Source organism: Sycon ciliatum, chromosome 4, assembly GCF_964019385.1.
Source record: "Sycon ciliatum chromosome 4, ocSycCili1.1, whole genome shotgun sequence".
NCBI lineage: Eukaryota > Metazoa > Porifera > Calcarea > Leucosolenida > Sycettidae > Sycon > Sycon ciliatum.
Window position 1 is genome coordinate 20,582,309 of NC_088646.1, and position 27,985 is coordinate 20,610,293.

Sequence of the window (27,985 nt, forward strand, 5' to 3'; positions counted from 1 at the left end):
TAAAGACTTCAAATCAGGCTGTAAGAAACAAGGACAGTGGACTATCCTCGACCACTCCTGGATCATGTCTCAAAAAATAAAACAAAGAATCAAAGATGCAGAGGAACTTGCGTGCTTTACAATGACAGTGTTACCCATCTCACATCATAAACAGTGCACACGTACACGTGCGTACACACGCACATGCACACACACACACACACACACACGCACACGCACACACACACACACACACACACACACACACACACACACACACACACACACACACACACACACACACACACACAGGCATAGCAGCAACAACAGCAGCATGAGCAAACACACAATGTTCATGTCAGCTTTCCACACATCACTAAGCACTATCTACTGCATAACATTTCACATTGCACCAACATTCTTAATCCTTGGTCAATAACTGTTTATGCTACTTACAATGAACTCTTCGCCACCCCATAGCGGCTGTAAAGTTGCACTGCTTGATAGCAGAGCCACGAAATCCAGCAGCACCTAGTATATCAACACACATGTGTACACACATACACATGCACACACACACACACACATGCACACACATGTGTACACACACACACACACACATGCACACACATGTGTACACACACACACACGTGTACACACATACACGTGTACACACACATGTACACACACACACACACACACACACATGCACACACACACACGCACACATACATGTGTACACACACACGTGCACACACACACACACACACACACACGTGCACACACACACACACGTGCACACGCGCACACACACACACACACACACACATACACACACACACACATCTCACACACACATACACACACACACATCTTACACACACACACACACACACACATCTCACACACACACACATGCACATACACACACATGCACATACACAAGCACACACACGCACACAAAAGTGCGATCGCACATTAGTGTTGCTACTTAGCCATTGCTCATCCATATTACAGCCCGGCGAATCATTGCTCATCCACATTACAGCCTGGCCAATCATTGCTCATCCACATTCCAGCCTGGCCAATCATTGCTCATCCACATTACAGCCTGGCCAATCATTGCTCATCCACATTACAGCCTGGCCAACCATTACTCATCCACATTACAGCCTGGCCAATCGTAGCTCATCCACATTACAGCCTGGCCAATCATAGCTCATCCACATTACAGCGTGGCCAATCATTGCTCAGATACATTACAGCCCAGCCAATCACGGCTCATCCACATTACAGCCTGGCCAATCATTGTTCATCCATATTACAGCCTGGCCAATCATTGCTCATCCACACTACAGCCTGGCCAATCATAGCTCATCCACATTGCAGCCTGGCCAATCACGGCTCATCCACATTACAGCCTGGCCAATCATTGCTCATCCACATTACAGCCTGGCCAACCATTACTCATCCACATTACAGCCTGGCCAATCGTAGCTCATCCACATTACAGCCTGGCCAATCATAGCTCATCCACATTACAGCGTGGCCAATCATTGCTCAGATACATTACAGCCCAGCCAATCACGGCTCATCCACATTACAGCCTGGCCAATCATTGTTCATCCATATTACAGCCTGGCCAATCATTGCTCATCCACACTACAGCCTGGCCAATCATAGCTCATCCACATTGCAGCCTGGCCAATCACGGCTCATCCACATTACAGTCTGGCCAATCATTGCTCATCCATATTACAGCCTGGCCAATCATTGCTCATCCACATTACAGCCTGGCCAATCATAGCTCATCCACATTACAGCCTGGCCAATCATTGTTCATCCATATTACAGCCTGGCCAATCATTGCTCATCCACATTACAGCGTGGCCAATCATAGCTCATCCACATTACAGCCTGGCCAATCACGGCTCATCCACATTACAGTCTGGCCAATCATTGCTCATCCATATTACAGCCTGGCCAATCATTGCTCATCCACATTACAGCGTGGCCAATCATAGCTCATCCACATTACAGCCTGGCCAATCACGGCTCATCCACATTACAGCCTGGCCAATCATTGCTCATCCATATTACAGCCTGGCCAATCATTGCTCGTCCACATTACAGCCTGGCCAATCATAGCTCAGATACATTACAGCCCAGCCAATCATTGCTCATCCATATTACAGTCCGGCCAGCCATTGCTCATACACATAAATGCATGTATCAACATAATAATATCACCACATCACTATGCAGACAAGTTGTAAAAACACACTAACAGTGGAGTTTCAAAGTTCTCGACAACAACAACAACAAAATAAAGGATGAACAGTGATCAACTATAATTGTAGACCTTACATAGACTAAGTGTTGCTCATAGAACCCAGCGGTCAGTGCTGTCCATATTTTGAACTGGGGCAGAAACCTGGTCATCCAGTCACACAGCCACATGCATATGCACACACAAACGCAGATGCATGCACACACATATGCATACGCACACACATACACACACAGCCACACATACACTTACATGCACACACACACACACACACACATACACACACACACACACACAAAATGGGTGAACATTGCAAGTGACGTATGCAGCAAACTCCCTTGTCTGTGCTGCTCACCGAATTCAAAATGCGTTACGAGACGCCCTGGATAAGAAGACCTTATCAAACCTGTTTGCAAAGTGCCGCCACTTAGTTGGACATTTCAAGCATTCCGCCTTGAAAACTGGCCAGCTTGAAGATAAGCAACGTCTGGTTGGTGCGAAGGAAGTGAAGCACCTGGTTCAGGATTGTGCAACGAGATGGAACAGTGTGTACCTGATGTTGGATCGTCTTGTCCAGCTCAAAGTGCCTGTGCAGTTGGTCCTTGCGGATATGCCAGACAAAGATCGCCGCTCCATGGACTTGTCCGCAGACCAGTGGGCCACTGCTGAACATCTCCTCGATTTCCTGAGGTCGGTGGACCAGGTGACGACATCTTTGGGCGGTGAGCAGTACTCAACCCTGTCCTAGCTTCTTCCCCTACTGACGGCACTGAAGTCCCATTGCCAGACCGGAGATGATGACGACCTGCTGGTAGTGGCATGCGTGAAGCAGGCATTTGCGGATAGTATAACTAGGCGCTTTCATTTGGATGGCTTAGATGTTAACGGAGAGGCAGTGCTTGCTGCTGCGTTGGACCCTCGGTTTCGGGCTCTAAAGTTCCTCGACTTGGAGCAGCAACATGAAGTGCAGCAAACGCTCATCAGCTACGCAAGTGTCGGCTGCTCGCCCTGCACGGAATCTTCAAGCTCTAGCTCCGAGCCACCAGCAAAACGCCGCTGCCTCCTGGATCAGCTGCTTTGCGACGACGGTGAGGATGAGGATAGCGAGGGATCCATCGAAGCAGAGGTAGCAGCTTATCTGGCTGAAAAGCCAGTCAAGCGCTCTGTTGACCCTCTGTTGTGGTGGAGCACAAATGCTGCCCGATTTCCCCGCCTGGCTCCACTCGCACGGAAGTACTTGTGCATTCCAGCAACTTCTGTTGCATCTGACCGCGTGTTTTCCTTTGCTGGGCAGATCGTCGACAAGCGCCGGAGCAAGTTGTCTGCAGAAATGATCGATGCACAAGTCTTTCTGCACAAGAACGCCCACATCATCGATGTACGAGTTCCTGCGCCACCGAAGCCGGCCATGCCACTTGTCTTGGCTGCAGTCGAAGACGATGATGAACCTTCACTGCCAGATCTTCTTTCACAGCCAATTGAATTATAGATAGTTCATGCTCTCTCTCCCTGTGTGTGCGTGTATGTGCATGTGCGTGCGTGTATGTGTGTGCCTGCCTCTCTCTCTCTCTCTCTCTCTCTCTCTCTCTCTCTCTCTCTCTCTCTCTCTCTCTCTCTCTCTCTCTCTCTCTCTCTCTCTCTCTCTCTCTCTCTCTCTCTCTCTTTCTCTCTCTCTTTCTTTCTTTCTCAAGAAGAAGATTCATTCTGGTTAGAAATGCGTCCAGAATGCCCGTAAAAGAGACTTTGTGCTTACCATCATAACCAGTGACAATGCAGTGGCAATGTTCTTGTAAAAAGTGTATGGCTTGCTAAAGGGTACCCGATAACCCGCCCGTTAAGCCAGGTACCCGTTTGTTAGCTTAAAGGGTAACCGTTTCACCCCTACAGCAAAGAGACCATGTTTGAGTGTTTGAGTTGGGGGACCATAATGTGTAAATGGCTGCAGTTTTGTGTTTAGAAAAGTACTCAAAACGATTGGAAAATGTCGACTACACACAGCTGCGCATGCAGAGGACCGTGCACGATGCATGCACTGCATTCTCCTAAACCGATACACCATCTTTGACATGCCGGTGCCAGATTCGTTCGGATTTCGCTTGCTGTTGTTGTTGCTGTTGTTCTTGTTGTGTGTGTGTGCACGCGCGCGCGCGCGTGCGTGCGTGCTTGACACACCCTACACCCCCCCCCCCCCCCCCACATACACACACACACACGCGCGGGCGCGCGTAAGCACACCGCATCAGCATGCGTACACATAATTATAGGGAAGAAATGGCACCTCATTGGATTCATGTTTTGGCAGATAGAGACTACTGTAGTATACAGATGCTCATCACGTTACCATATACATGCATAGGTTTTCCCCTTACGTTCCAGCAGAGATGGCAAGGTTTTTTACAGACACACCAGGAGCGAGGCCCACCAGGTACAAAACTGTCAGGCACACGCAGACGATCTTCACAACTGGCGCAGAGTCAACGACAGTTTTGGCCACCTGGGCATGGGGCAGCATAATTGTACACAGATGTCACCATACCGTACCTAGCTTAATGCACAATGGCCACCACATTTGAATCACTTTCGTGCACAACTGTCAACAGAATGCAAGCAAAATTCAGACACAAGACACCCAAACTAACCTGGTTAGCAAGAGGCCTTGTTCCTTGTCCAGTGGCCATGAAAGCTTCAAGGCACCTGGGTAGCAGCTCACGTTGATAGAAAGAAGCAAGCTCCAACGCAAGAAACGAGAGGTACTTTACAGATGTTTATTCATTGCTCAAGCTTCAACTATAGGCCAAGGGACTTCTGGGATCAATGTGGTATCGATACCCAAACATTTCTTTGGCTTCGACTTTGACTCCGAGTTTGAGCGCAGCGCCGCCAGCTCTGTGTAGTATGTACGTGCGTAGCATGTGACTGATTGCCACATGAAAAAAATACAAAAATTAATAATTATTGTATTTCTAAAATGATGTAATGCATCATAAGAACGACGTAATCATGGTCATGTGGTAATGACTCAATACTCGGATACTGACTATTGCCATGCCAGTGAGTGCAGTGCACCCAGGACCGTACTCTGTCTGACTGAGTGAGTCGTCAAATTTTTTTAATATTTTGACTACTCCCTGCATGCGCTATAGGTCTTTTGCCAAATAAGACACGCAGTGACTTGGCGGGGCATGGTATGCGTACTGAATGCGTGACCCAGGCACGCCATACATGCAGTGCATTCCTCCCAGCGCGAGCTCTTGTTCTGGAACCGCAACGATCAATCACCGCGTTTGGCGTGTACTCACCCAGGCGGCCAGAAAAAACGAGACTCTCCTGGATCGGAAAAAAACTGACAGCGAAGGATTCTGTTTTCTTCTCGCTTCTTCATTGCTGTCCGATATGTAGAAAGGGTTTTTTTGCATTTACTTCTTGCTGGACCTTTGTGATATGTTTGATACATGGCTGATGAAGCGGTCAATGAGCCGAGCACTTCATCTCTTGTGGCGGTACGTTGTGATGAAGGGAATGTTGATAGTAGTCCTGCGAGGGAGAATCAAGTTGAATTAGCGATCCCAAAGCTCGGTTGTTGATGCCTTTGGACAACGAGTCCTTTAAAAAATGGACAATCAACCAGTTGAAGACTTACCTGCGAGCTAGAGGAGCCGGAGTGTCCAGGAAACGGGGTGATTTGCTCGATCGGTAAGTACCACTTCAGGATGCAGTCTTCAACATTTCGCACAAGAAAAAGTACATTTATCGATACATGTTTTACATTCTAACTTTCTCCATCTGTTCAGGGCCTGGTTCTATCACATCGATACTGTGCACTCCAGATATATTTGGCGGCAGGCATCGGCAAGGAAAGCGGAAAACCGCTGCCATTCAGAGCATTGTTGACGCTGAGCTCGTGGAAGCCCAGCGACGCAATGAGCATATCGTCCCTCTAGCAGCTACATTTCGTCCTAGTTTTCCTGAAACTGGGTCCAGCTCTGCTCTACCAAAGGACTTATAGTATGGCTGCAAAGATACTTTTATATTCGCCCTTGTAAGTCTGTTGTGACCATGGAAATTGATAAACCGCCATGCGCCAGCACTAATATTCATCAAGAGGGGTATTATTATTATTCATTGCACTTTTTGCAAATATTGCAATCTAAATTATATCATACTATCCACATTTATACCCACTAAGTCATTAGCTGCTCCGTATTGTGCATGATTGTTCAGGCATGACAAAATTCGTGTTGCTGAAGATCAATTCGCCATGCAATGCTAGCAACAGTTGGCATGGAAAACATATTTGCTTCAGCAAGTAAAGGAGCCTAGAATACTGTGAGCAGGCAGCGAACAATCCATATCTGAATGATGGTAGGGAAAAGAATTGTTGGAACGATCTTTGAAAAGATAGAGAACTCCCTGATTCGCACCATCAGACACTCAACATGAATTCGTAACGTGGCAATTTGTTGCGTTTTCTGGACATCTTCTAAGGCCATCTGTTGCTTGATCGCTTGAACGGGGGAATGTTCAACTTTACGCCATGTGGCACCAAGAGATCCCGGATGTCAAATCCTTGGTCTGCCATAATCAAAGTCCCATAGCCGGCTACTGGCAGAATATCATAAGTAGTGGCTTCTGATTGTGAGCTCGTGGTCACTGGTGGATCCCGTAAATGACTTGGAGGTAAGCACTGCACCACCATCTGGGGTCATACGGATGAGGCACGTCAAGGTAGTAACGTTATGCGTCTTATATTAGCTGTAGAGTTGCGACTGCGCAGACAGACTGGAAGCGATATTACATTTCAGCACTGTAGCATCTATGATCATGAATGTTGTAGGATTATTATTATTATTATTATTATTATTTATTACAACATCTCAAGACTCGTCAGAAACACCGGCCAATGTTACGAGAGTGGGTGATTGCCAACCACGGCGATAAATAGAAATAAGGGGAGGGAAAAAGAAAGAGTAGCAAAATGAACAGCAACAACAACTCCGTAAAGAAAGATAATGTCAAATAAAAACAGTGAAGAACACAGAGACGCAAAGGACATGTAGATAATGAGCTATGTATGTCGTAGTAAATAAGGGGCGGCACGGATCTTAAACAGGCGGAGTGAGGTCAGGTCCTTAACTTCTCTGGGTAGATTGAGCCAAACAGAATAAGCAACAAAGAGAGGGGAGCGCAAAAGAGTGGATGAGTTACACTTAGGAAGTAAGAGCGAGTTTCTAGTTCTTAGAGAAGAGGACCAATTAAAACACATGAGATGAGGTGGGCACAACTCAAGCTTAATAGAATGGACAAGAGAAGCCAGGTGTGCACTGCGTCCATGTGATAACTGGGTTGTGTGAGCGATTTTATAAAGGGCGGATGATGAGAGCATGCGGGGTTGACGGAGGAGAATTTTAAGGATTTTCTTCTTTTCAGCTTTTTGAAAACATCCAGCAATCGTTCTGCCACTTGGGAAGGACGCGGCGAGATTGGTATGTGTGCCGTGGCGAAGACTAACCATGGTAATGAAAAAAATCTCCAAGCCAATTAACTTAATCTTCCGTTCATCACCGGGTTTCCTTTTCCGGGAATCGGCATCCACTGGTTTACTGCGAAAGGAAAGACGCTCTTATAATCAAGGTGAAGAAATTGAATACATGCATCAAACGCAGCAAGCAAAGGAAAACCAGTGTAGTACTGAATGTCAGAGTCTTCAAACCGAGCTAAATCTCCAGGCTGAACTCCACTTGGATATCGTCGATAGCGACTATAGTATTCATCAGTGAATTGGTTAGAACACACCACTATATTGTATGACATGATGGTACCCGTAGCCATTCCGCTTATCTCGACGAATGGCGGCAATCCAAGACTTTCTTGTGTCCAACTCGTCACTTCTCACGCTCTTAGCTTCTCCAGTTTTCGATTCCCTGCTAGCAGGGAAGACATTGAACAAAGTATTTTGTCTGAACGTCGGTCGCTGTTGCACTGCGGAACGCAGCAGTGATCGCCTTTCCCATGGCTAAAACATCTGGAGAGATCTTCTAGAAAACAAAACTAAATCCTTTACAAGAACTAGGCAGAGAAAATCCAGTGACCGTCCTCATTATATTATTCTAGAATGTCGATCGCGATCGCTTGAAGAAACATAGTTTTTGAAAGACACAAGCAAAACAAAATAAGTCACTATTTTCTCGACGCGTAGGTGAGTACACGCCAAACGCGGTGATTGATCGTTGCGGTTCAGGAACAAGAGCTCGCGCGTGACTCGTAATGCACTGCATGTATGGTGTGCCTGGGTCACGCATTCAGTACACATGCCATGCCCCGCCAAGTCACTGTGTGTCTTATTTGGCAAAAGACCTAATCATAGTACAGATTGACTAGTACTGAGCATTGCAGCAAGCCTTGCTACTATCAGATCGCCTCCTGCCCGGGAGTCCTGGGAATCGGGCCTCCGCACACATCCGTATCACACATGCCGGTATTTTACGCCTCCCTGCCTTGTATATACACATGTACATGTATGTACTTGCAGTCGAGTACAACCCCCTGGGGGGTTGTGGACCGTCTTGACTGCACATCTGTTTTCAGTGTTACTTGATCGGGCTCGTCTTCTTCAATCGAAACAGCTTCTCACGGTCTGCCGGGTGTCTGCCTGCACGCACGCACACACATCTGTGGGCGTACCGCATCATCACAGCACGAGTTGTTCGCCAGGGCTCGGTCAGAAATCGGCATTTTTGAACTCGCGGCTATTTTTGAACTCGAACTCCTTATGTGTACTCTCGGCAATCAAACGCAAATAATCCACGGGCATTCGATCAAATTAGCATTCAGTTGTATGATGGAATATCAACTTGATTTTGAATACAGGCCGCGATCATGCAGTTACGGCTAGGGTGCTCAAACTGATACTGGCTAGCCAGGACTGTTGGTGGGATTCCAAGTGCGGTCTACTGAAATGACAAACATTGCATACTCCGCACAGTACAATGTACTCGTACTTCAGAAATAGATCAGATATATCCCAAGTAGTACCCTATTCGGGAATGGTTATTAAACCAGCGAAAGGTAGGATACTGCGGGTCTCTCTCTCTCTCTCTCTCTCTCTCTCTCACACGCACATACGCAGGCACACACACACGGGACCACTCTACATAGTAGGTTAGCATTAGACTTGTCATAATGCCATCGTAATTATGCATCAAGCCGCAATGTAGCTGGTCCTCTCAGTGCTGCTTTGGTCTGAAACCAGCATATTCAGAATGAAGTTCAATGAACCGTGATCAAGTGTGTAACTCAGTGTTTCGGTCGATGGCGTTGTATGTAGTCCCGTGTTTCCCGAAGTGTGGTGTAGCGAAATTGCCGCCTTGGAATGCCAGAGTCGAGATCACATCCGCCGTTAGACGGCAAACGAGCCTGATTCGGAACGTCTTTGCACTGGCAAGGTTTACCGGCCGACTGCGTGCAGGTTAGCGAGTGGTAGCGCAAGCGGGCAGCCTCCATGTAGCGCTTGGTGCTGGTTATCTGCTGGCGGAGCATGTCGGTAATGGCTAGCGCGACGGGACTGTAGGCCGTGACTGCTTCCAGTGATTCGGCACTCACTACGTGCTCTGCTAGTGGCCGTGAGTCCACAGTGGCCATGCCCAGTGGAGTCGCCGACGCCACAGCACACGGAAACGCTTGCCAGATGAGAGGGATGTCCGCACTGCTGGTCTGAACTTCCTTATCAGCACACACGACGCCTTTGACTGCAGCAGCAGGGCGTGGCGCCGCGGCGCTGGCAACTGCATCGGCTTGGTGGGTTCTTCGACGGTCGTCCATAGTTCCTTCTGCGTCGTCGGTCATGACATCGGAGCCTGCAGTTCTGCAAAACGAATCATCAGAATAGTCGTACTTAGCAGTGGCGTCACTTTCAGCGGTGTCACTTTCAGTGGTACCACTTTCAGCGGTGTCTATGTGAGAGGTGCCAACCGTGATATCAGAATCAGCACTTGCACTTGAATCGGACTCCCGGTGTGTGAGTGTTTGCGACGAGGGGACATTTTCCGACTCACTGTCACTGGCGTTCTGGGCATCGCTTTCAGGGATGCTGCTTGCAGAGCCTGTGCCAAGGGAACAATCAGATTGCCTTGGTGTTACTACTGAGTCTGGTGAACTCACATGGGATCGGGCTGAACCTGTTTCATCTGACCCGCCACTACCGGCCTGATCAGATGAGCTGGCATCGTCCGAATCTGTTTCAAATTCATCCGTGTAGACACAGTCCTCCGAGTATTCGTCCCCTACAGGTAACTTCTCGCTCGACTGTGCGGTACTTGTGCCAGAAACCCCGCTTCCCTCTGCCAGTTCATTCGGACTATCGGTGCTGGAAACCAAATCGTCCAGTGCTAGAAGCAGATCGAGCCTGGAGTCTGCGTCACTTTCAACAATAGTCCTAGTACTTTTACTTCTAGGTGAATCTTGACTTTTCGATTCAGTAATTGTCGACGTAACTTCCTCGCTCGATGCGGTATCAACCGATGGAGGAGCTTTGGCGATCGTTGGGCTCAGATCATCTATCGCGAGGTCAGAAATGGTGCTCAAGTCGTTCACCGATAGAAGGTTGTTTATTTGAGAATTAGTTTCACTGAGACTGCTAGTTGTGATCGTGCTCCCAGTAGAGCCCGTAAGTTCAGTTGAATCACCTGCATGTTGCATCTGCACAACCGACTGAGGTCGGCTCTGCATAGAATCTGGCAGAGACAGCGTTGGGATATTCAGCGGGTCACCCAGATGACCCGTAGAGAGTGGTGACTGACCGACCAGCCTTGCACTCCGTGTAGTATCAGCTGAACTTTTGGCAGAAACCTCGTGTAGGTCGAGCGTGCTTCCAAACTCAGATGACGATGATACGCTTTTGCGCAAGCCCAGAGTGCCGTCAGAAACACCGGATGCCCTACTTGCAGCTCTGCTGCTTGCAAGCTCGAGCTCATCAATGTTCATCATGTGGTGGCCAGCAAATGACGCGGAAGATGTAGGGCTTTCCTCAGAGCCAGAGCCAGAGCCAGACGAGGCCATGTGAAACGAGCTTGTCATAGAGAGCTCCAGCTCAGAAGCTGCCGATGAGCCGACGTCATGGAACATATCTCCATCGTCAAGCGACAATGCAAGCGAAGCCGTGTCCCGGCTGTCCAAGAGCTGCGTGCGTGTATGGCCTTGGCGAGCAGATGCTTGTTCCTTTGTCATTCGTACAGGATTCACCCTTGTTTGGCGAGCGTCGAAACGGGCCATGTGGCCGCCCGACTCCGGCGAGTCCTCCAAGCTATCTGGAGACCGGGTTTCCATTGCCCCAGCGCCTGCCATTGACATTCCGGTCACACTCAGTGCTGAGCTCAGAGGCAGAGGGGACAGGCCGACCAGAGGATTCGTTCCAGCCGCTGAAAGTGATAAGGCGGCGATATCCAGACTATTAGCTGTCCCCGCTGGCAGAGGCCGGCGGGTGCTACCCTTAGGTCTGCTAGCTACGGCTGGTTTCAGGCCTGAATTGGAACTATCGGATATGTCACTCATGGACATGGACGAGTCTAGATCCAAATCACCAGTGTCTGCAGTACCAGTGGGGTCCATTGTAATTGGTTCATTGGGCTGCATCGCGCTGTATCGCGATGCCCGCTGACCAACCAGCCCATGTTTCCTGCTGCTACGGCCTGCCACGCTTGCTCTCTGGTCACGTTCCTGCTGAAACAGGCTAGAAGAGTGCATTGTACCACTTGGAGCCAAGAGACGGCTGGCTGCGAGGCGGCTTGACCCGGCGGCACTGCGGTGTGTTGATGCTCTGCTTGGCGGTTCAGTATCAGCAGAAGTCGCCTGCTCTCTCTTTGTCTGGAGCTGGGTGCTTCCATGGATGTTAAAGGAGCCTCCAGGCCCCCTCTGCAGACCTGGGCCAAGGGCACGGCTGCCGCGACTAAAGCTACCTTGCATCCCAAACCTCGCTCCACTCGACGCCGACACAGCAGCAGACGGTTTTCCATTTGTTGCAGGTGTTGGCGAGCTGGAACCACGTAGGTACGCAGCCAATGCTGCTTGGTCGTCTTCGTCGTCGCTACCATCCAGCAGAGATTTGAATTTCGGCATCGCTACGGTACTTGCTGTTGCAAAATGATTATAAACTCGGTAAAGTCATAAGTTCCACCAAGAGCTGGATCTATGATCTCTTGGTTATACCAATGGAGTGTCGAGTGAACCAGTCTACTGATCAGAATATGAGATTGATTCGCTCCACGGAGCGACCAATTTCAGTGCCAAAGGCAGGGTCGTTCGTAGTATCCATTGACGGCGTCCCAAACTACCGGTAACCGGCGTTAGGCTAGTGAAAAGCAAAGAGCCAAAGACTCATCTGATTAGCCACAAACCTGAGCTATTCTCGACCATTCTAATGCGCAATGGTGGAGGACAGTGATTTCCATTCAAACTGCGGCAGCCCTGGCGAGGCATGCCGCCCATGCTGGGCGCACAAGTAAATAATTAGTTGGTTGAACTGTCTGAAAAAAAGAACTTCTCTAAGACAATACTACTTATTACTAAAAAATACTAGGGGAGCACAGCGAATCATCGGGTCCCTGTGGCATTTGCAGTACTACAGTCAGCTTTTGCTCTACCAACCAGGTCAGCCTGGCATCATGCAAGAAAGGAGTCAAACTGCCAGTCCCCGTTTTTGTTTTTCTGCTTCTTCACGACTCCCAGTCACCGCCGCAGTACATGATCTACTGGCACCTAGCGATTGTACTGTAGTGTAGACAGTGTAGTGACAGTAGTAGTAGGGACTTCAATTGAAAAATCAAATTCGCGAGTTTTGCATAAAACGCTAGTTTTTCTAAACCGGGAAGAATCGAGAAACAACCTGTGAAAATTTGAACCCAAAATTCCAAGGCAATCTAGAGTTATAGTCGATTGAAGATCGGAAAACGGGGGAGAAAGTAGTCACAGAAGTAAATGCAAGTATGTATGGGAGCCGTGTGGTTTCCGTCCAGCACTGCACTATCTGGTGCACATACATGGCGATACAGGATGTGTGCATGCATGCAGTGTGCACGCATGCCGTGCGCGCCGACTTGCACAAGTCACACGTTTTCACCGTCACTGCTTCTACCAGTGTGCGCGCAGTTCACTCGATTTTTTCGTCTACCACCAGGAAATCGCCGTGGGCTGGTTTCTGTGATCATTTTCCTTCTACGGCGATAAAGCGCGAGCCTCAATGTTGTAGAATCCTTTTGGTTTAGGCTAATTCGAGGCCGCTGAACACGAAAACCGGGTGTTCCTCGCGAAGCCGAGTACGGATCTGGTCGAAATTAGTACTTCGAAGTGCACCCGCGCCAAGCGCGGAGGCATTATTTTTGGAAGCATGGCATGTGTGGCACCATTGGAAAGGTAATGACCTCAGCTACCTAAAAATAGCATCGACAAGGCCGAAAAGGCCGCGGGAGAAGATACTCGGGCCGCGAACTGCATCTCGAACTGCAGCCACGAGGCGCCCATTCACTTTGTACAGGCGAGCTGTGACTGCACTTTTCGCTTTTCAGTGACCGGAACTGAACTCCCTAGTAGTAGTGTAGTCTCAGTCATTTTGTAGACTTCATGCATTGCTTCATCCTGTCTTCATGGTGACCAGACTCGCCACACTTCCATCATGTAGATCTACCAGTAAACCATCAAATAATTAAAAAAGGTCCCAGGCGTTTTTGCATGGTTTCTGAAGGACATTGAGTACTATTATAGGGGTTCTCTGCGACTGACTGTTACGGTGGGTAGAAGGCACCCTAGTCCTTAGCCAACAGAAGCTCAACTGCAAACAGCTAGCGCTACATGAACGCATTCGTCCTTGTCAGAGCACACTCACCAAACAGCATTACCACCACACTGCACATCGCCAGAGAGAAGCCATCGGTCGATAGCAACATAAAATTTTCATCAGTTCTGGCAAAACCAAAGAACCTACCTAGCAGATGGATGGAAATTAGAAAACGAGATAGGGTTAAAATAGAATAGAATATAGATACATTCGTAGTGGCATTGCTGCCACAAGTATGCTTGTAGCTATTATGAAAACAGTCCGTTCAGAGTAGTCAAGCTGGATTTCAGCTTGAGGCTATGCTGAACACAGTCTGGTCAGACGGTAGGTACTCTAGCTGGATTTCAGTTTGTGGCCGGCAGTGGTGGTAGTGGATGATGAGGACGAGGTGGACGGCAAACTGAACTGGATGTTGTGCAGCAGGAGCACAAACACGCAGAAGTGGAAACAGCAGAACACGGCCCAGACCAGCGGGAAGAGGTCGGGCAGGCGCCGCGGTGGCACGACGGTCGCTTCCAGTGCGTGCAGTGACAGCATACCGGCAAAAGAAATGGCCACCTGCACGGAATAGAAACATACCGGTAGGTACAAAACCAGCATACCCGTATTAGGGAGAATTTCAACCCTTGGGGACTCGATCGATCGATAGCGCTCAATGAGCACTAGTATATACTTTATTGCAATCCCTTTAAAGTATACACAAACATTGTTGTTTTTAGACATCTATTGTCTGCCGATTCCTTTTCCTTCTTGGTCCATCAGTGCTCCTGGATCATCCATTGCTCCTTGGATTCATTTCACAGTGGAAATTCGTGAGTGCGCAACCTACAAGTCTGAATGTGCCCAGCAGGATATGGCGGTGGACAGTGAAGAAATTCCTCCAGCAACACCTCTTTGGTGGCTGAGTGCATTTTGCCGTCTGGTCCAATCTCGCAAGCAGCAAGCCGATTGCCAAAACTCACTGTTGGTTGTGAAAGCGGCAGCACCATGGTTAGACTAGATGGCAAGTCTGTTCCAGCATGGACCTGCGATGAGATGGAGTCAAGCTTCTGTGATTGGCTGAATGAAGGACAGCATCCTGTTCTACTTGTGGCCAATGATTAAGTCCACGCTCTCAAGTAATGACCGCCCGTCTCTTTCTCAGTTCATCAGGCGACTACGTAAGCCAACTTCCACCGGTGCTCCCATAACCTCAATGCAGAGACCGGACGGCAGTATTGCTCATGATACTAGGGACATTGCAAACTTGCTCAACGTGCATTTTACCACTGTCGCACCTAGTGACGACCCACAATGGTGTGTGCCATCTCTTGCGGAACACTCTGCTATTCTGTCCTCACTTGATTCCTTCCAGACCTCCCCATCCACAGTTAGGACCGTCATTAACAAGTTGAAAATCAATAAATCACCTGGTTTTGACGGTCTTCCCAATGAAGTTCTTCCCAATGAACTTCATTGGGAAGACTGATGGTGGAGAGAGGAGACGAAATTGGAGGTGCCAGACGTTTAAAAACGCACCTTCAATTTCGTCTCCTCTCCCCACCATCTTCAACCTCTCCTTTGCAAGCGGCGTATACCCATTTGTTTGGAAGTTTGCTGTTGTCACTCCCATTTATAAGAATAAAGGTTCTCGTCAGTACACTACCAATTATCGCCCCATTTCGCTGCTACCAAGTTTGTCGAAAGTATGTGAACGTGTTGTTTACAATATTCTGTATAAACATTTCTCACCAGCGCTTTCTCAGTACCAGTCTGGCTTCTGTCGTGGGGACTCTACCTCGCTACAACTGACCCACATTGTCCAGGAGCTGTACACTCAGCGACACCAAAGGCGCCATCAAGGTCTCTGCTTCTTCGACTTGGCCAAAGCATTCGATTCGGTATGGCATAGAGGGCTGATCGCAAAACTACGATCGTGCTACCGTGTCACCCACCGTGCCAACAACTGGTTGTCGTTATACCTGAGCATGCGGACCCAAGCCGTGAAAGCAGGCGGCCTGATTTCGGAGGATCGTCCAGTTAATACAGGTGTTCCACGAGGATCTATTCTTGGCCCCCTGCTTTTCTTGATGTACGTGAATGATTTGCCATCCGTTACTCCTGGCCTCTCGCTTTATGCAGATGACACCGCCCTTCACCGTTCAGCCTCCACCGAGCACGAACTAACGGTATCGCTCCAGCAGGGCATCAATGAGGTGGTAAACTGGATGAAGATCTGGAAGCTACAGGCCAATGTCCAGAAGACCAAAGTGTTGTATATTTCTGCATGTCCACCATCTGCGCGTTTGACGTTTCCGAACAGCACCCAGGCCCTGGAAGTTGTAACTTCTCACAGGCACCTGGAATCGTTCTTGACTCGAAGCTATCATGGTCCGAACATGCTGACCATATTTGCCTTAAAGCATCCAGAATTTTAGGAGCTCTGAAGCCTCACTGCCGTTACCTGCCTCACAACTGTAGATCTGTTTTTCTCTTTGTACATTGGTCCGATCTTCGACTACTGTGACATAGCGTGGTGTGGGTTATCAACCACGATATCAGACAAGCTCGAAGTTTGCCAACGCAAATTATTAAAAATGCTAATTTGCTTGCCCCGTGATTTCTCCTCTGCACAACTCTATGTTCTCGCTCGTGCTTGCCCCCTTTCTATTCGACGCAGTCTCCACAGCAACATGCTAGTTCAAAAGATAAAACTCGAGAAAGTACCAAGGCATCTCTTTCCCTATGACTGGTTTGTGCGGAGCCGTTCAACAAGGGCACAGGTCTCGCTACCTGCAGCTCGCACTGTCCAGTTTACAAAATCCCCTTTGTTTCATTCCTATTCTGACTGGCTCAAGATATCAAGCCTCGCCCACCACTGCCACAGCATGTCTCAGTTTCGCCAAGTTGTTTGTACTGAGTTGCGTCTTCCTGCAGCACTCACACGTGTTTAGCTAAACAATGTAATGCCCGACTATCTCACTTAATTGGCTGAGCTTTGTTTTCCTCCCTGTTCCTTTCTTTCCACTGCTTTCTTGTTCTCTTTTGTATTTTTACCATGGCTGGTTATCGCCCTCATCTCTGGGGTTGCTCCCCACATTAGCAATGCGTGCACATGCTACGAGATTGAGTTTAATAATAATAATAATAATGATTGCTTCAGATCCGATGCCCGTGTACATGTACAGCGTGCGTGTGCCAGCTCAAATCTTATGACTCGCATTGCTGGCTTTGCCGATTCTTACACCGCCGTAAAGCCCCTACTTCCTCAGTGCAAGCAGTACAACCTCACTAGCTTGCAACAAGACTTGGCTTCAGGCGTAGTACTCAGCGCCCATGATGCCGCGGGTGATGTGAAAGTGCTGTGTGCTATAGTTGATGCCAAGATATCCTCTGCTTCACTGAGAGAGCAAAGTGACACCGTAAGCAGCTATCAACAGCAACAATCGGCACATGAAGCAAGCAAGGCCTGGCTGAAGACGTTCGCTAGCATGATCACACTTCAAAAGCCTTGTTTAGGTCGATGGCTGAGGAGGCAGCAAATAGTGACCTTTGTGCACATCCTCTCCAGCTTGCGTATTCACGCAAAAGGAGCTGATGGAGTTCGACCCCTGCCGAGCGATGCTTCAGAAAGTTTAATGAGTGTACAGCTTAACGATTTGCAAATATTTCTCACTACGCAGACACAAAGCCTAGCGACCCCTGCCATTACACAGCCGCCTTTTATTTCTCCAGTGCAGAGACGAGACGGAATGTTTGGGTAATGTTTCTTGAGTTATTAACGATGGATTTTTTAATCATTAAAAAAAAACACTTTGGCACCGTTCAAGACTCAACTCGTGCAGTAGACATGTTTCAATAGGTTCCAAGAATTCACGGTAAACAACAAAAAATCCGAACAGCGCAATTCTCTGCCTTCTTACCACAAATAGATACATGCGCTGCTGACGTAGCACAGACCAGTACATGGTCGTGGCCAGCAGGACAAAGAGCAACGTCACGACGGCATACTCCAGAGCAACGCCGTCACGTTTCAACAGTGGGTACATGCTGTGTGCAGACAGGGCCACGACAAGACAAAAAAACCAACAACTGAGAGTGAGTCATGTGACAGGAGCTGAGCTCAGTTTCAGACATGCCATGTGATTCTCGCCTAGGTCGCACGAAATACCACAGTCCTTCAGTTGAGTACGTGTTTCAGTATTTTAGGGCAGGTTGCAGGATTTCTGGACGTCTTGTATATGAGCATGGTCTTCTAACAGGGCTTGGCTATTTGAGAAAATATGGAAGGCAGGCCTGGATCCCTGATCACGAGAGGGGAAGCGGATCAACAGTACTTTACGGAATAACATATTGCGTCAAATACTAGGCAGGACTACCACTTTTTCAATCAGTCACTATCCTGGTCTTTAGTGCTTCAACCCAATCTTTTTCTTTCTTTCTGAAAATGAACATACTGATACCAGCATGTATAATGCTAGGGCCTCACCAGATAATACGGCACACCAGTACTGAAGTTACCCACTACATTACATGTAATTGAGCACGGTTCACTCATTTGTTCAAACAGCCCCATACTGGCCTGGTACTGAAGCACCGTACTTTATTGGAGAACAGGTCTATCATTATGATCTTATCACTCGATGTAGTTGAAAGAACAGGAAAGCCCAAATGACACAGATGTTAGAAGAGATAGACACAATGGCCTTCTGAAAACCAAGATTCCATTGGCACACTAAAAGTTAAAACAGTTTGGAAGAGCACCGATGTTACCTAAACGAAGCAACCACTTGAAACCAGATGGAAAGAAGCGGGTAGTGAGGCAGGAGAAGTGCCATGGGCCTGTGTACATCACAAGCAAATGGTAGAGAAAAGTTCACAGCACACGTGAGTGTCAGTCAGATCAATGTTCCGCATTTGCAGAAAAGGCAGAACATTTGCTTGTAAATTGATTAGACATGAAAGGGAACAGTTTTCCACTGTACAGACTTACACAACATACAGGTACTTACATGTACCCCCCCCCCCCCCCACACACACACACAGTACTTACATGTACCCCCCCCCCCCCCACACACACACGCACACACACCCGTGCACAGAGGAGGCGACTGGACCATTCATTCCACAGGGGAACATATTTGACTCCAGACAGATTTTAGCCTTTTGATCACGCAATCTTGTTTTTATCACAAAGAGAGAGAGAGAGAGAGAGAGAGAGAGAGAGAGAGAGAGAGAGAGAGAGAGAGAGAGAGAGAGAGAGAGAGAGAGAGAGAGAAAGAGAGAGAAGAGCGAAAGAAAGCACAGCCATGGAACTTACAGAGCAGCCAGGAGAATTGACTTTTCATGAACTTGAAATGAGAATAAAAAGAATCCCAGAGAAGAACTGGCCTGTAGCACAACAGCAGCAGCAGCAGCAGCAGCAGGTAAAGGAGACCAGACAACATGCACACACTTATCTCCATACATATTTCAAGATATCAACACAGTTGAATGGTTCATTGTGACTAATCTATATGGATGTCAACAACAACAAACTCACATTTCCAGTGAGGCTCGGTTAGACCGAGTTTTCCGCATTCATACTAGGAACGCCGTCACCCTTAAAAAGATCGAGGTGGTTTCAACAACGTGTTGATACAGTTTGAAACACAAAGGGCATCTAATAACTCCAGTGTCCAGAAGTGAAAAACACAGTGCAGCACTGTCACTTACAAGTGAAAGGATGAAGTTGAGTTTGGTGGGTCTTGTCAGAAGCCGAATTGACGAAGGCAGCACGGCAACCAGGGTTGACACAGTACTGCAACACAGCCAACAAGAAGACGCGTGTTTGTGTGGCAGACTCGATGCTCAGTGATAATGCTGTTACAGCTGCACCCAGGTACGCACGTAGTGACAATGCGCTATGCTCGCATGCTCGAGTCTTCTACAAGTCTCCAGTGCATCAAACAGGAACAAAACTGCAGCAATGACTCCCAAGATTGGCAACCACACCAATAACAATAAGTTAACAGCACTGGACTACACACAACCAAACAAGCAATACCTGAGGATAAGAACCCAAGACGGATCGAAGTTGCGGAGCTTCCAAACAATTGATATTGAGCACCAGACATTCGATACCTTGTCCTATGCACGGAGAGAGAGTTTTTAAACGAGGAGTCAATGCTTGTGTGGTCAAGATCAAGAATAAAAATTCAACGATGCACAAACACATACACACACGCCCACACGCCCACACACACACACACACACACACACACACACACACACACACACACATGTTTTGTCTCTCCCCACACCCCACTGTACCATGCATGCGGTGTGACAAAGTCCATCCTACCTCAAACACACCGCGGCCGACAGGGAAGAGGCGGTGCAGCACCTGCAATGCATCCTCTTGACTATAGAGGAATGGAATCCAGCTAAGAACACATGCACATCATACAAGCATGGTTACTGGCAGGGTGCACAAGACGCAGTGCATCGTCCGGCTACGCATCATTCCCAAACCACAAACACCTCCAGAGAGTTGCGTGTGTATCACATTACTGGGCAATAAGCAAGAGAATCGGACTCCCCAAACACAAATTCACATCACCACATCATTTTCAATACACTTTAGCACTGGCCACAAAACACCCATATGATGCAGTAAAAATTGGGAATGATTGCACAGTTCATACTCGTGATAGCTATTCAAGTAAAACTTGTTTCAAGAACACATGGTACTACAGTAACTACACATACCAGACTAAGAAAGTTGCAATGACAACAATGCCGATTCCGCCGACTCGCACGGGGAACATCCTGGATGAAAAACCACACAGACATTGAAACATGAATCAGACTACAGCTTGTGCAATTTAAAATCATGTGTATTTTCACCCTCGAGATTCCCGTGATAGGCACCTATTTGCCTTTGGAAAATCAATAAAATTAAATTAAAATGAAAAGAAAAAGCAGCCTTGTGCTAGACATCACACCAAGGTGAAATGAATGCTACTATTGTACAATCAGTGATCACTCGGGCCATGTCAATAATAGACCAATAGACAAAGCCACTCTCTATCATCTACCACCAGTGCACATGGACAGGAAGTTTGTAATCTTGGGTGTGGATAATGAGGTCCTGACTTCGAATCCAGCATTGGTAGCAGGGAGTGTGTTCGTATGTGTGGCACGTCTCACTGTACACCACTCTACATGCGATTGGCAGCACTGACACCTATGAACAACTGGGTATTCACTTAATGAGTGCAAGGGAAACAAGAATGCGGTTTATCGGTGATCGAGCAATCGCACGCCTGTGGACTAAGGGAGTTTCACCCCACGCCTGCCTTACTTGCGACGGCCGCCTTTGCCACAACGCAAAGGGCATCAGAGCATGTGGTGGCCTGCCGGTGCGAAGGTCTTTCCTTGAGCGTTCCTAAATACTTGGGTGATGCTGAAGCGAATACAGATAACTTACTTTCTTTCCTGCACCACGTCTTACTTTTAGCATTGTTTTGCAAGCATACACAGATACACAAATACTAGCACACAGAAAAACACACATACACAGTCACACACACGCACATGCACAAAAGTCAAGAACACGTACGCGGCGGGCATGCTCGTGCATGAGCGCAGCTAATAAAAACTCCAAAGAAAACTACTGTTCCGTTCCTCACCAGTAGGGCTTGGCGAGACTCTTGCCAAGTAGGTAGAAAAAGAAAGGTAGTGCATGGTAGAGCTCCATTTGCTTATAGTTGAGCGCAAGCGAGAAGGCTATCGCACCGAGATGATTATAGTCCTGTGTGCAGGCTACAACTCCCCACAGTGCCAAGCCCAAACTAACTGCATTGTACCTGAAGCGACCAAACAACAAAACCCAGGGTAAAAAAGAGCAAAGACACCATAAGCCATGGTCCAGCACATCAAAACAAATTCACGGTTCATGTGAGAGATGGTCAAACTCAGTTTTCCGCATCCGTAGAAACGCCGCCACCTCACATGGATCAAGGTGCAGATGCAGAAAGTAAGCTACAGGACACAATAATCACCAGTTATTGAACGACTGCATGCAAGTATCGTGACATGAGCCTAGATCCATTGCACACAAACCATGCCTTTGCCAAGAAGGCCACCACAAATAAGGGGCGGGGGATACACAGACAAGAGAGAGAGAGAGAGAGAGAGAGAGAGAGAGAGAGAGAGAGAGAGAGAGAGAGAGAGAGAGAGAGAGAGAGAGAGACAAGAGAAAGAGAGAGAGAGAGAGAGAGAGAGAGAGAGAGAGAGAGAGAGAGAGAGAGAGAGAGAGAGAGACAAGAGAGAGAGAGAGAGAGAGAGAGAGAGAGAGAGAGAGAGAGAGAGAGAGAGAGAGAGAGAGAGAGAGAGAGAGAGAGAGAGAGAGAGAGAGAGAGAGAGAGAGAGAGAGACAGACAGAGAGAGAGAGACAGAGAGAGAGAGACAGAGAGAGAGACAGAGAGAGAGAGAGAAAGAGAGAGAGAGAGAGAGAGAGAGAGAGAGAGAGAGAGAGAGAGAGAGAGAGAGAGAGAGAAAGCGAGAGAAGAGAGAGAGAGTCAGCAACTCAAGTGTGAAGGACGGCAATCAAACAATGGAAATTATACAGAAACAGGTACTAGTAACGGCATAGAGCAGACATACTGGAAGTGGCCGTGATCGATGAGAGTGAGACCAGGGGAGAGAAGAATAAGACCGGCTGTCACAGACTATAATAAACAAACACACACATAGAAAAAAACAGCAGTGCAGTCAGCAAAGAAGGCTACCGATACAAACATGTGTTGCCGCTACTGCTACTGTTGTTGCTGCAAGTACACGTACATAGTACATGATTATATTCCATGCCTTGTTTTCTTTCCTGCTATTGCCGATGCGGGTATTACATATTTCAATAAAGTCTGTCATCATTGCCTTGGGACATGCAATATGCCACTTGGCATGTTCAGTCAAATGTCTTGTACACAACTGTTGTGATATCCCACTGAAAAATACTGAAGACTTGCTGCAGAGACGGGCAAAAACAATCAGATATACCCCCATTCATGAAGAACTTTGCCAGAAAATGCCCCCCCCCCCCCCTTATGCACACAGCTTTGCCTCCACTGGCCGAGCAAGTCAGCGATGCAGTGCCTGTGATGAACACAACCACTGTGATAGTTTACCTTTCTCCAGTCTGACTGACGCTTCAGGAAGTAGCAGTACAGGAAAGCAGCTGGAAAATAGACTAGAACATCTGCTATCAATGCTGCAAGGCACAGGGGGACACACATAGATAGAATTTTTCATAAAAGGAATGAAAGCACCTGTACTCAGGTGAGGTCGTTGAACGTCAGTAGTACCATCCGTCAGCATTGTGCCAAACGTTGCACATTCTCACTCCTCCATATCTTGGTATTACATTGGTGGACAATTGTACACAACCAGTGAACAATAATTATCCTTTCATTCCTTCAAATATAGAAGGTACACACTATTATGTAGGTCAGAAAACAACAAAAATTAAAAAATGACATTTGGCCAAGGATCTGCTAAAACCACCCTTTGGTGCTATTTTGCCGAAAATGAGTTTTTGGCGGGAAGTTGGTCCCTGGCCATTGCCCAAACATATGGTGAAGTATTAGGCTCAAATTGTATATATTCATTGATATATGACCCATCTTATGAAAGCTTTTGGTCCATAAAAATGTCCAAAAATAATTGATATTCACACTATATTTCGTATCTGAGGCTTCATACACCTGCCATACACCTGTCTATGTACAGAGAAAAACTCTTTTTCACAGTTATCCAGTATTCTACTATGTATGTTCCGAACAAATAATTAGGACATTTGGTCTGCTTGGTCTGGTGCTGGGCAGGTGATATCTCTGCTCTCTGGGTGGCAGTGCTGACGAATCTGTTGGTGCAAGTACTTTGCACGTTGTGGTGAGATTCCAGCCGTCTGGAGCGTCACTGGCAGATGATCAGATGCCAGGCAGTAATACACTTTGATAAAGGTCACGTGCCACATTAGCTTCTTCAATATGAGCTTTGAGTGCGTCAGTGTGCTTTAAGTGAGTTTCTGCCGATCTTGCCCTTACGATCTGAGACTGCAGATCGGAACATACACCGCACGCATTTTCTTTTGGTCTCATAATTATCACATCACTGCACTCACTGCTCCATATTTTCAGGAATGCTGTGTATGCTGCTGTTCTTCCAGCCTTAATATACTCAGTATGCACATGCTTCTTGGTAGTAGCACATGGCACTGGCAGGTTAGTAGGAGCCGGCCTCTGGGGGCAGCAGGCTGGGGAAGTCCATTGATGTCACCATAGTGGTGGATGAACTGCCTGATGTCAGACACTTCATCTGCAGGCAGTGCATTCCAGGGCAAAGTACCCTCACATGCGTGCTGAGGGGGAGCAACAGCATGCTCCAGCGCTCATACTTCCACCTTTAGCTTCCACTCCTTTACATAATGTGCGTCCATGAAAACAGTCTGATCTGGCACACTTCGTCACCATCCACTTCATAGCGATGACTGTTCTCCGCGCTGCATCCGTTGTGCAATGCTTCCATGGTGAGAAGTAACTGCCCCGCGTCGTCTCAACACATCGAGCTTTCCAGCGACATAACAGTACAGCTCCTCGTTCGTCAGTGCGAGCGCTGTGTTGCGTGCAGTGAGTTGAGTATCCGGTGACACGTTCTTGAAACAGTTGACACCGGCACAACTGCAGCCCTTGTCCACTCGCGCCTGTACCTCTTCAACAGTTCTGGGCGCCGCCTGGGCACGGGATTTCTTAGGTTGGCCCTGTCCTCCGGCGGCGAGGGCTTGTGCTGGCTGTAGCGCTGGCGCCGCGTCCAAGTTCTCCTCCGCATCGATCGTAAGCGCGATCGGCAGGGTCACGAGCGGAGAGGCGTCGGTCGATTCGTCATCGCTCTGTTCGTCAGAATCTTGATCTGACCACCCAAAGAACGATCTTTCGTCATTTAGCAGTGCTGACTACTCCGCTGCCGAGAATCCGACAACAATTTGTGCCAACGAGCGCCTTCGCCTTCCTTCCGCCATGACTGTCACCTGCGATGATGAGAAAATCGAGACGTGCTGACGTTTTCATCATTTTCTCCGAAAAATTACACAGCACCGAAGGGTGGTTTTAGCAGATCGCGGGCCATTTAGTAAAGCGGCAGCATGTGCATGTACACAGGATAAGCCAAGAGAAGGGAAAAGATCTGGAACAGGGCTAGTTTCATGACTAAAAGCAAGCTCTCGCACGACACTTGCCTGTTGCTCGCATGAAGCGCTTGTGCTCTGGGGTTTCGATGCCACGAGAAGCGTTGAGTGCTACCCAAGACGGATCGATGAGTTCAGCACTAAAGGAGAAAACAGGCAGAACGGAAGTGCTCTCATCGATATCTCTCAGTCTCAAATTGGCACCAATTGAGAGAGTTATTGCAAGGAAAGTGAACATTCCCAGCAGCCCCAATCTGATAGAACACAGTGTATTTAAATTTGCTCAAAGGATCAATCTAGGGAAACCGTTGAGTTTCCATACTGTAATAGTCGCACAGTACACTGCACAGAGATAACTGAGAGTATGTGTGCATGTTTCCTCACATGACTAAGCTCGTAACATCCAGTTTGTTAATTAATCGCAACATAGTACCCTATAACGGCTTACACTTGTCCGCACAGCCAGCTATGGTAGGCTGTCAGAGGTGGATAGTCCAGGCCCCAGTACAGCAAATCATTGTCTGGAGTCGGGTGGTACCTAATACACACACACACACACACACACACACACACACACACGCACGTACACGCACGTCCACACACATACATGTACGTGCACACACACACACGCACAGTGTACACGGAACACAGCACCGCCAGTCAATGACCAGTAAAGCAGACACACGGAATACCCCGCCACTATCGCCAGGTCACGCTCTACAAGTTCTGATGACCCCTGGCCCAGTACAGTACAAGAGTCAAACACACACACACAGCCATCACAGAGCACAATACTTGCCACTACTACTAGTAGTCTCTACCAAACCAAAAACTCACCACTCGTTAGCAGGCAAATTGACAGTTATTTCCTGCCAGTGTCGTTGCGCTTCAAAATCACCGTGCATAGGTGGCTTGCCGTATCCTGCACATCACAGAAAGAAACATGATATTGCAGACAACAGCTGTCGCCCCTCACTCACAGTAGGTTGCCCCTTCCCGTCATTAGGGCTGCAAAGTGGCAACTAGCGTTTCCCCACAACTAGTATTGTAACCCTACCAAGATAAGATAAGCTCCCAAGAGCGTGCAACTCTGGACACCTTTTCTATGGGGTCTGCCGACGGCGAGCCACTCATATCACGGTGCCAGTTTTAGCTAGCAGTGGAGTAGTAAAATAGCACTCCCTGGCAGAAACCCACTCGGCTATATGCGAATCATCAACATGATCATGGCAGATATCCGGACTGCGCACATTCTAGCCTACGTAGCACGCGGTACGAAATGTACTTGGACCACGTGCTGTGCGTTTTCGCCGTCGGAGGCCTCATAATATGCAGTACGCTCATGGGAGCTTAGTCACTCTTAATGATCTTGACGATGCTAATGTATCCAGCATTACTGCATTGTGTTTTCAGTGCACAGCGCACAGCACACACATACTGTATTACATGCATGATAACTTGCCCCATGGTACGTGGGGTGCAAGTGTTTGTGCAGCACCACGGGCCAAGACATTGCATCTGCTGCTAGGGTTTATCAGGTGTTACATGTAGTGGCCGCCGTGAGTTCCCTTCGGGAACGGACACGATAACTTACTTTTCTTTTTACAGGCCGAGACAAGTCAGCCGCTATGGCAATGCTCAGCCATCTATCAATTCAGAATATATTTCGGCTACGTGCACTGAGCGGACACGTGTCCATCTATGGCAATGTGACCAGGGACCAAGGTGTGTGTGTGTGTGCGCGCGCGCACGCGCGCGTGCGAGAGAGAAAGAGAGTGAGTGTCCATGTAAATATCTGAGGTAAATTATATCTGAGGTAAATTATGTTTCCGGTCCATAGCCGAGAGCACTACTTCTCCATGTAGGTCAAGCTGGATTATACACATAATTTTGAGAGACCTATAAAGGGGAAAAGCAAAAGCTGTACCTATGCAGCCTTACATGTACATTCTATTATATACTATAATAGCACATGACAACATCCCAAGATATAATTATTTGGATTCCTTGGCGCAGTGATTTTTCTTCCCGGAGAGGTTGACCCTTTTTTTAACACTTTTCTTCATAGCCCTACCAAAGTACTGACTCCGCAGAGATTGCACGTACTGTATCAGATCGGAATCAGTCTAAAGATATTATAAATTCTCAATTTACCTGAATAGGAGCCGAGGCTTACACATTGTCGCACAATAGCAGCGACAAGCGCAGCTGCTACAGCCGCCCAACAGTCCATGATTGCTACTACGAGGGACGCCAATTATTATTGATCACGAGTCTCCAGAGCAGCAGTGTGCCTCACGCAGCACGTGCACAGCATAGCATGGCAGCTGCTGGAAACAAAATCATGAAATTTTCAAAATGATTGTTGTTCTGCCTGTACTGGTCTGTGTATGTGCTGGATCACACACATGTACACAACTCTCGAAAGACTTTGGGGACTCCCCTTCCCTCACGTATGATGCAGCCCTGGCAGTGAATGCAGGGACCAGGATCGCGGGAGCCGGGAGTCATCATGCATTGCCGGCCGGGTACCCTGGCAAAGATGCATGGACGGGTTGCAGGGCTCTTTGTAATGTACTGAGAATAGTGAGATTACTGAATACTTTTGGTACATCATGTAATAGTATGACATTGTACTACATGTATTTACCAAAGGTCGATCAGGACTCTGGGCTCCGGTCTACAAATT

General features: G+C 47.9%; 3 protein-coding genes across 3 annotated transcripts in view; all 3 read right to left on the reverse strand.

Moving 5' to 3' along the window:
• LOC135814935 (transmembrane protein 115-like) overlaps positions 1-5,128 on the reverse strand; it is a 9,789-nt gene extending 4,661 nt beyond the window's left edge. Inside the window, exons 1-4 of the mRNA XM_065328135.1 lie at positions 4,909-5,128; positions 4,639-4,763; positions 2,347-2,413; positions 436-510 (exon numbers count right to left, since the gene is read on the reverse strand). Coding sequence (XP_065184207.1) covers positions 436-510; positions 2,347-2,413; positions 4,639-4,763; positions 4,909-4,947 — 306 coding nt within the window. The 5' untranslated portion in view covers positions 4,948-5,128. The remainder of the gene's footprint in view (positions 1-435; positions 511-2,346; positions 2,414-4,638; positions 4,764-4,908) is intronic.
• Positions 5,129-9,279: 4,151 nt separating this feature from the next.
• LOC135814937 (uncharacterized) lies at positions 9,280-13,000 on the reverse strand. Its single transcript, XM_065328136.1, has one exon. The coding sequence runs from the start codon at positions 12,377-12,379 to the stop codon at positions 9,563-9,565; it is 2,817 nt and encodes a 938-aa protein (XP_065184208.1). The 5' UTR covers positions 12,380-13,000; the 3' UTR covers positions 9,280-9,562.
• A 1,171-nt stretch (positions 13,001-14,171) lies between these two features.
• Positions 14,172-27,635, reverse strand: LOC135814938 (dolichyl pyrophosphate Man9GlcNAc2 alpha-1,3-glucosyltransferase-like). Its single transcript, XM_065328137.1, has 15 exons — positions 27,451-27,635; positions 26,134-26,218; positions 25,745-25,834; positions 25,348-25,436; positions 23,243-23,325; positions 22,722-22,786; positions 21,746-21,922; positions 20,823-20,882; positions 20,416-20,497; positions 20,119-20,201; positions 19,788-19,872; positions 19,393-19,463; positions 18,846-18,914; positions 17,996-18,122; positions 14,172-14,651 (listed from the first exon to the last, which is right to left on the reverse strand). The coding sequence occupies exons 1-15, from the start codon at positions 27,527-27,529 to the stop codon at positions 14,427-14,429; spliced, it is 1,470 nt and encodes a 489-aa protein (XP_065184209.1). The 5' UTR covers positions 27,530-27,635; the 3' UTR covers positions 14,172-14,426.
• Between the last annotated feature and the right edge of the window lie 350 nt (positions 27,636-27,985).

Excerpts from the sequence above, each read along its gene's own strand:
- LOC135814938 (XM_065328137.1), bottom strand. The coding sequence starts at position 27,529 with ATGGACTGTTGGGCGGCTGTAGCAGCTGCGCTTGTCGCTGCTATTGTG. Across the intron at positions 19,464-19,787 it reads TCAACTTCATCCTTTCACTT|GCCAGTTCTTCTCTGGGATT; the intron begins GTAAGTGACAGT and ends GTTGTGCTACAG. Across the intron at positions 18,123-18,845 it reads CAAGTGGTTGCTTCGTTTAG|CATGTACCCACTGTTGAAAC; the intron begins GTAACATCGGTG and ends GTCTGCACACAG.
- LOC135814937 (XM_065328136.1), bottom strand. The coding sequence starts at position 12,379 with ATGCCGAAATTCAAATCTCTGCTGGATGGTAGCGACGACGAAGACGAC.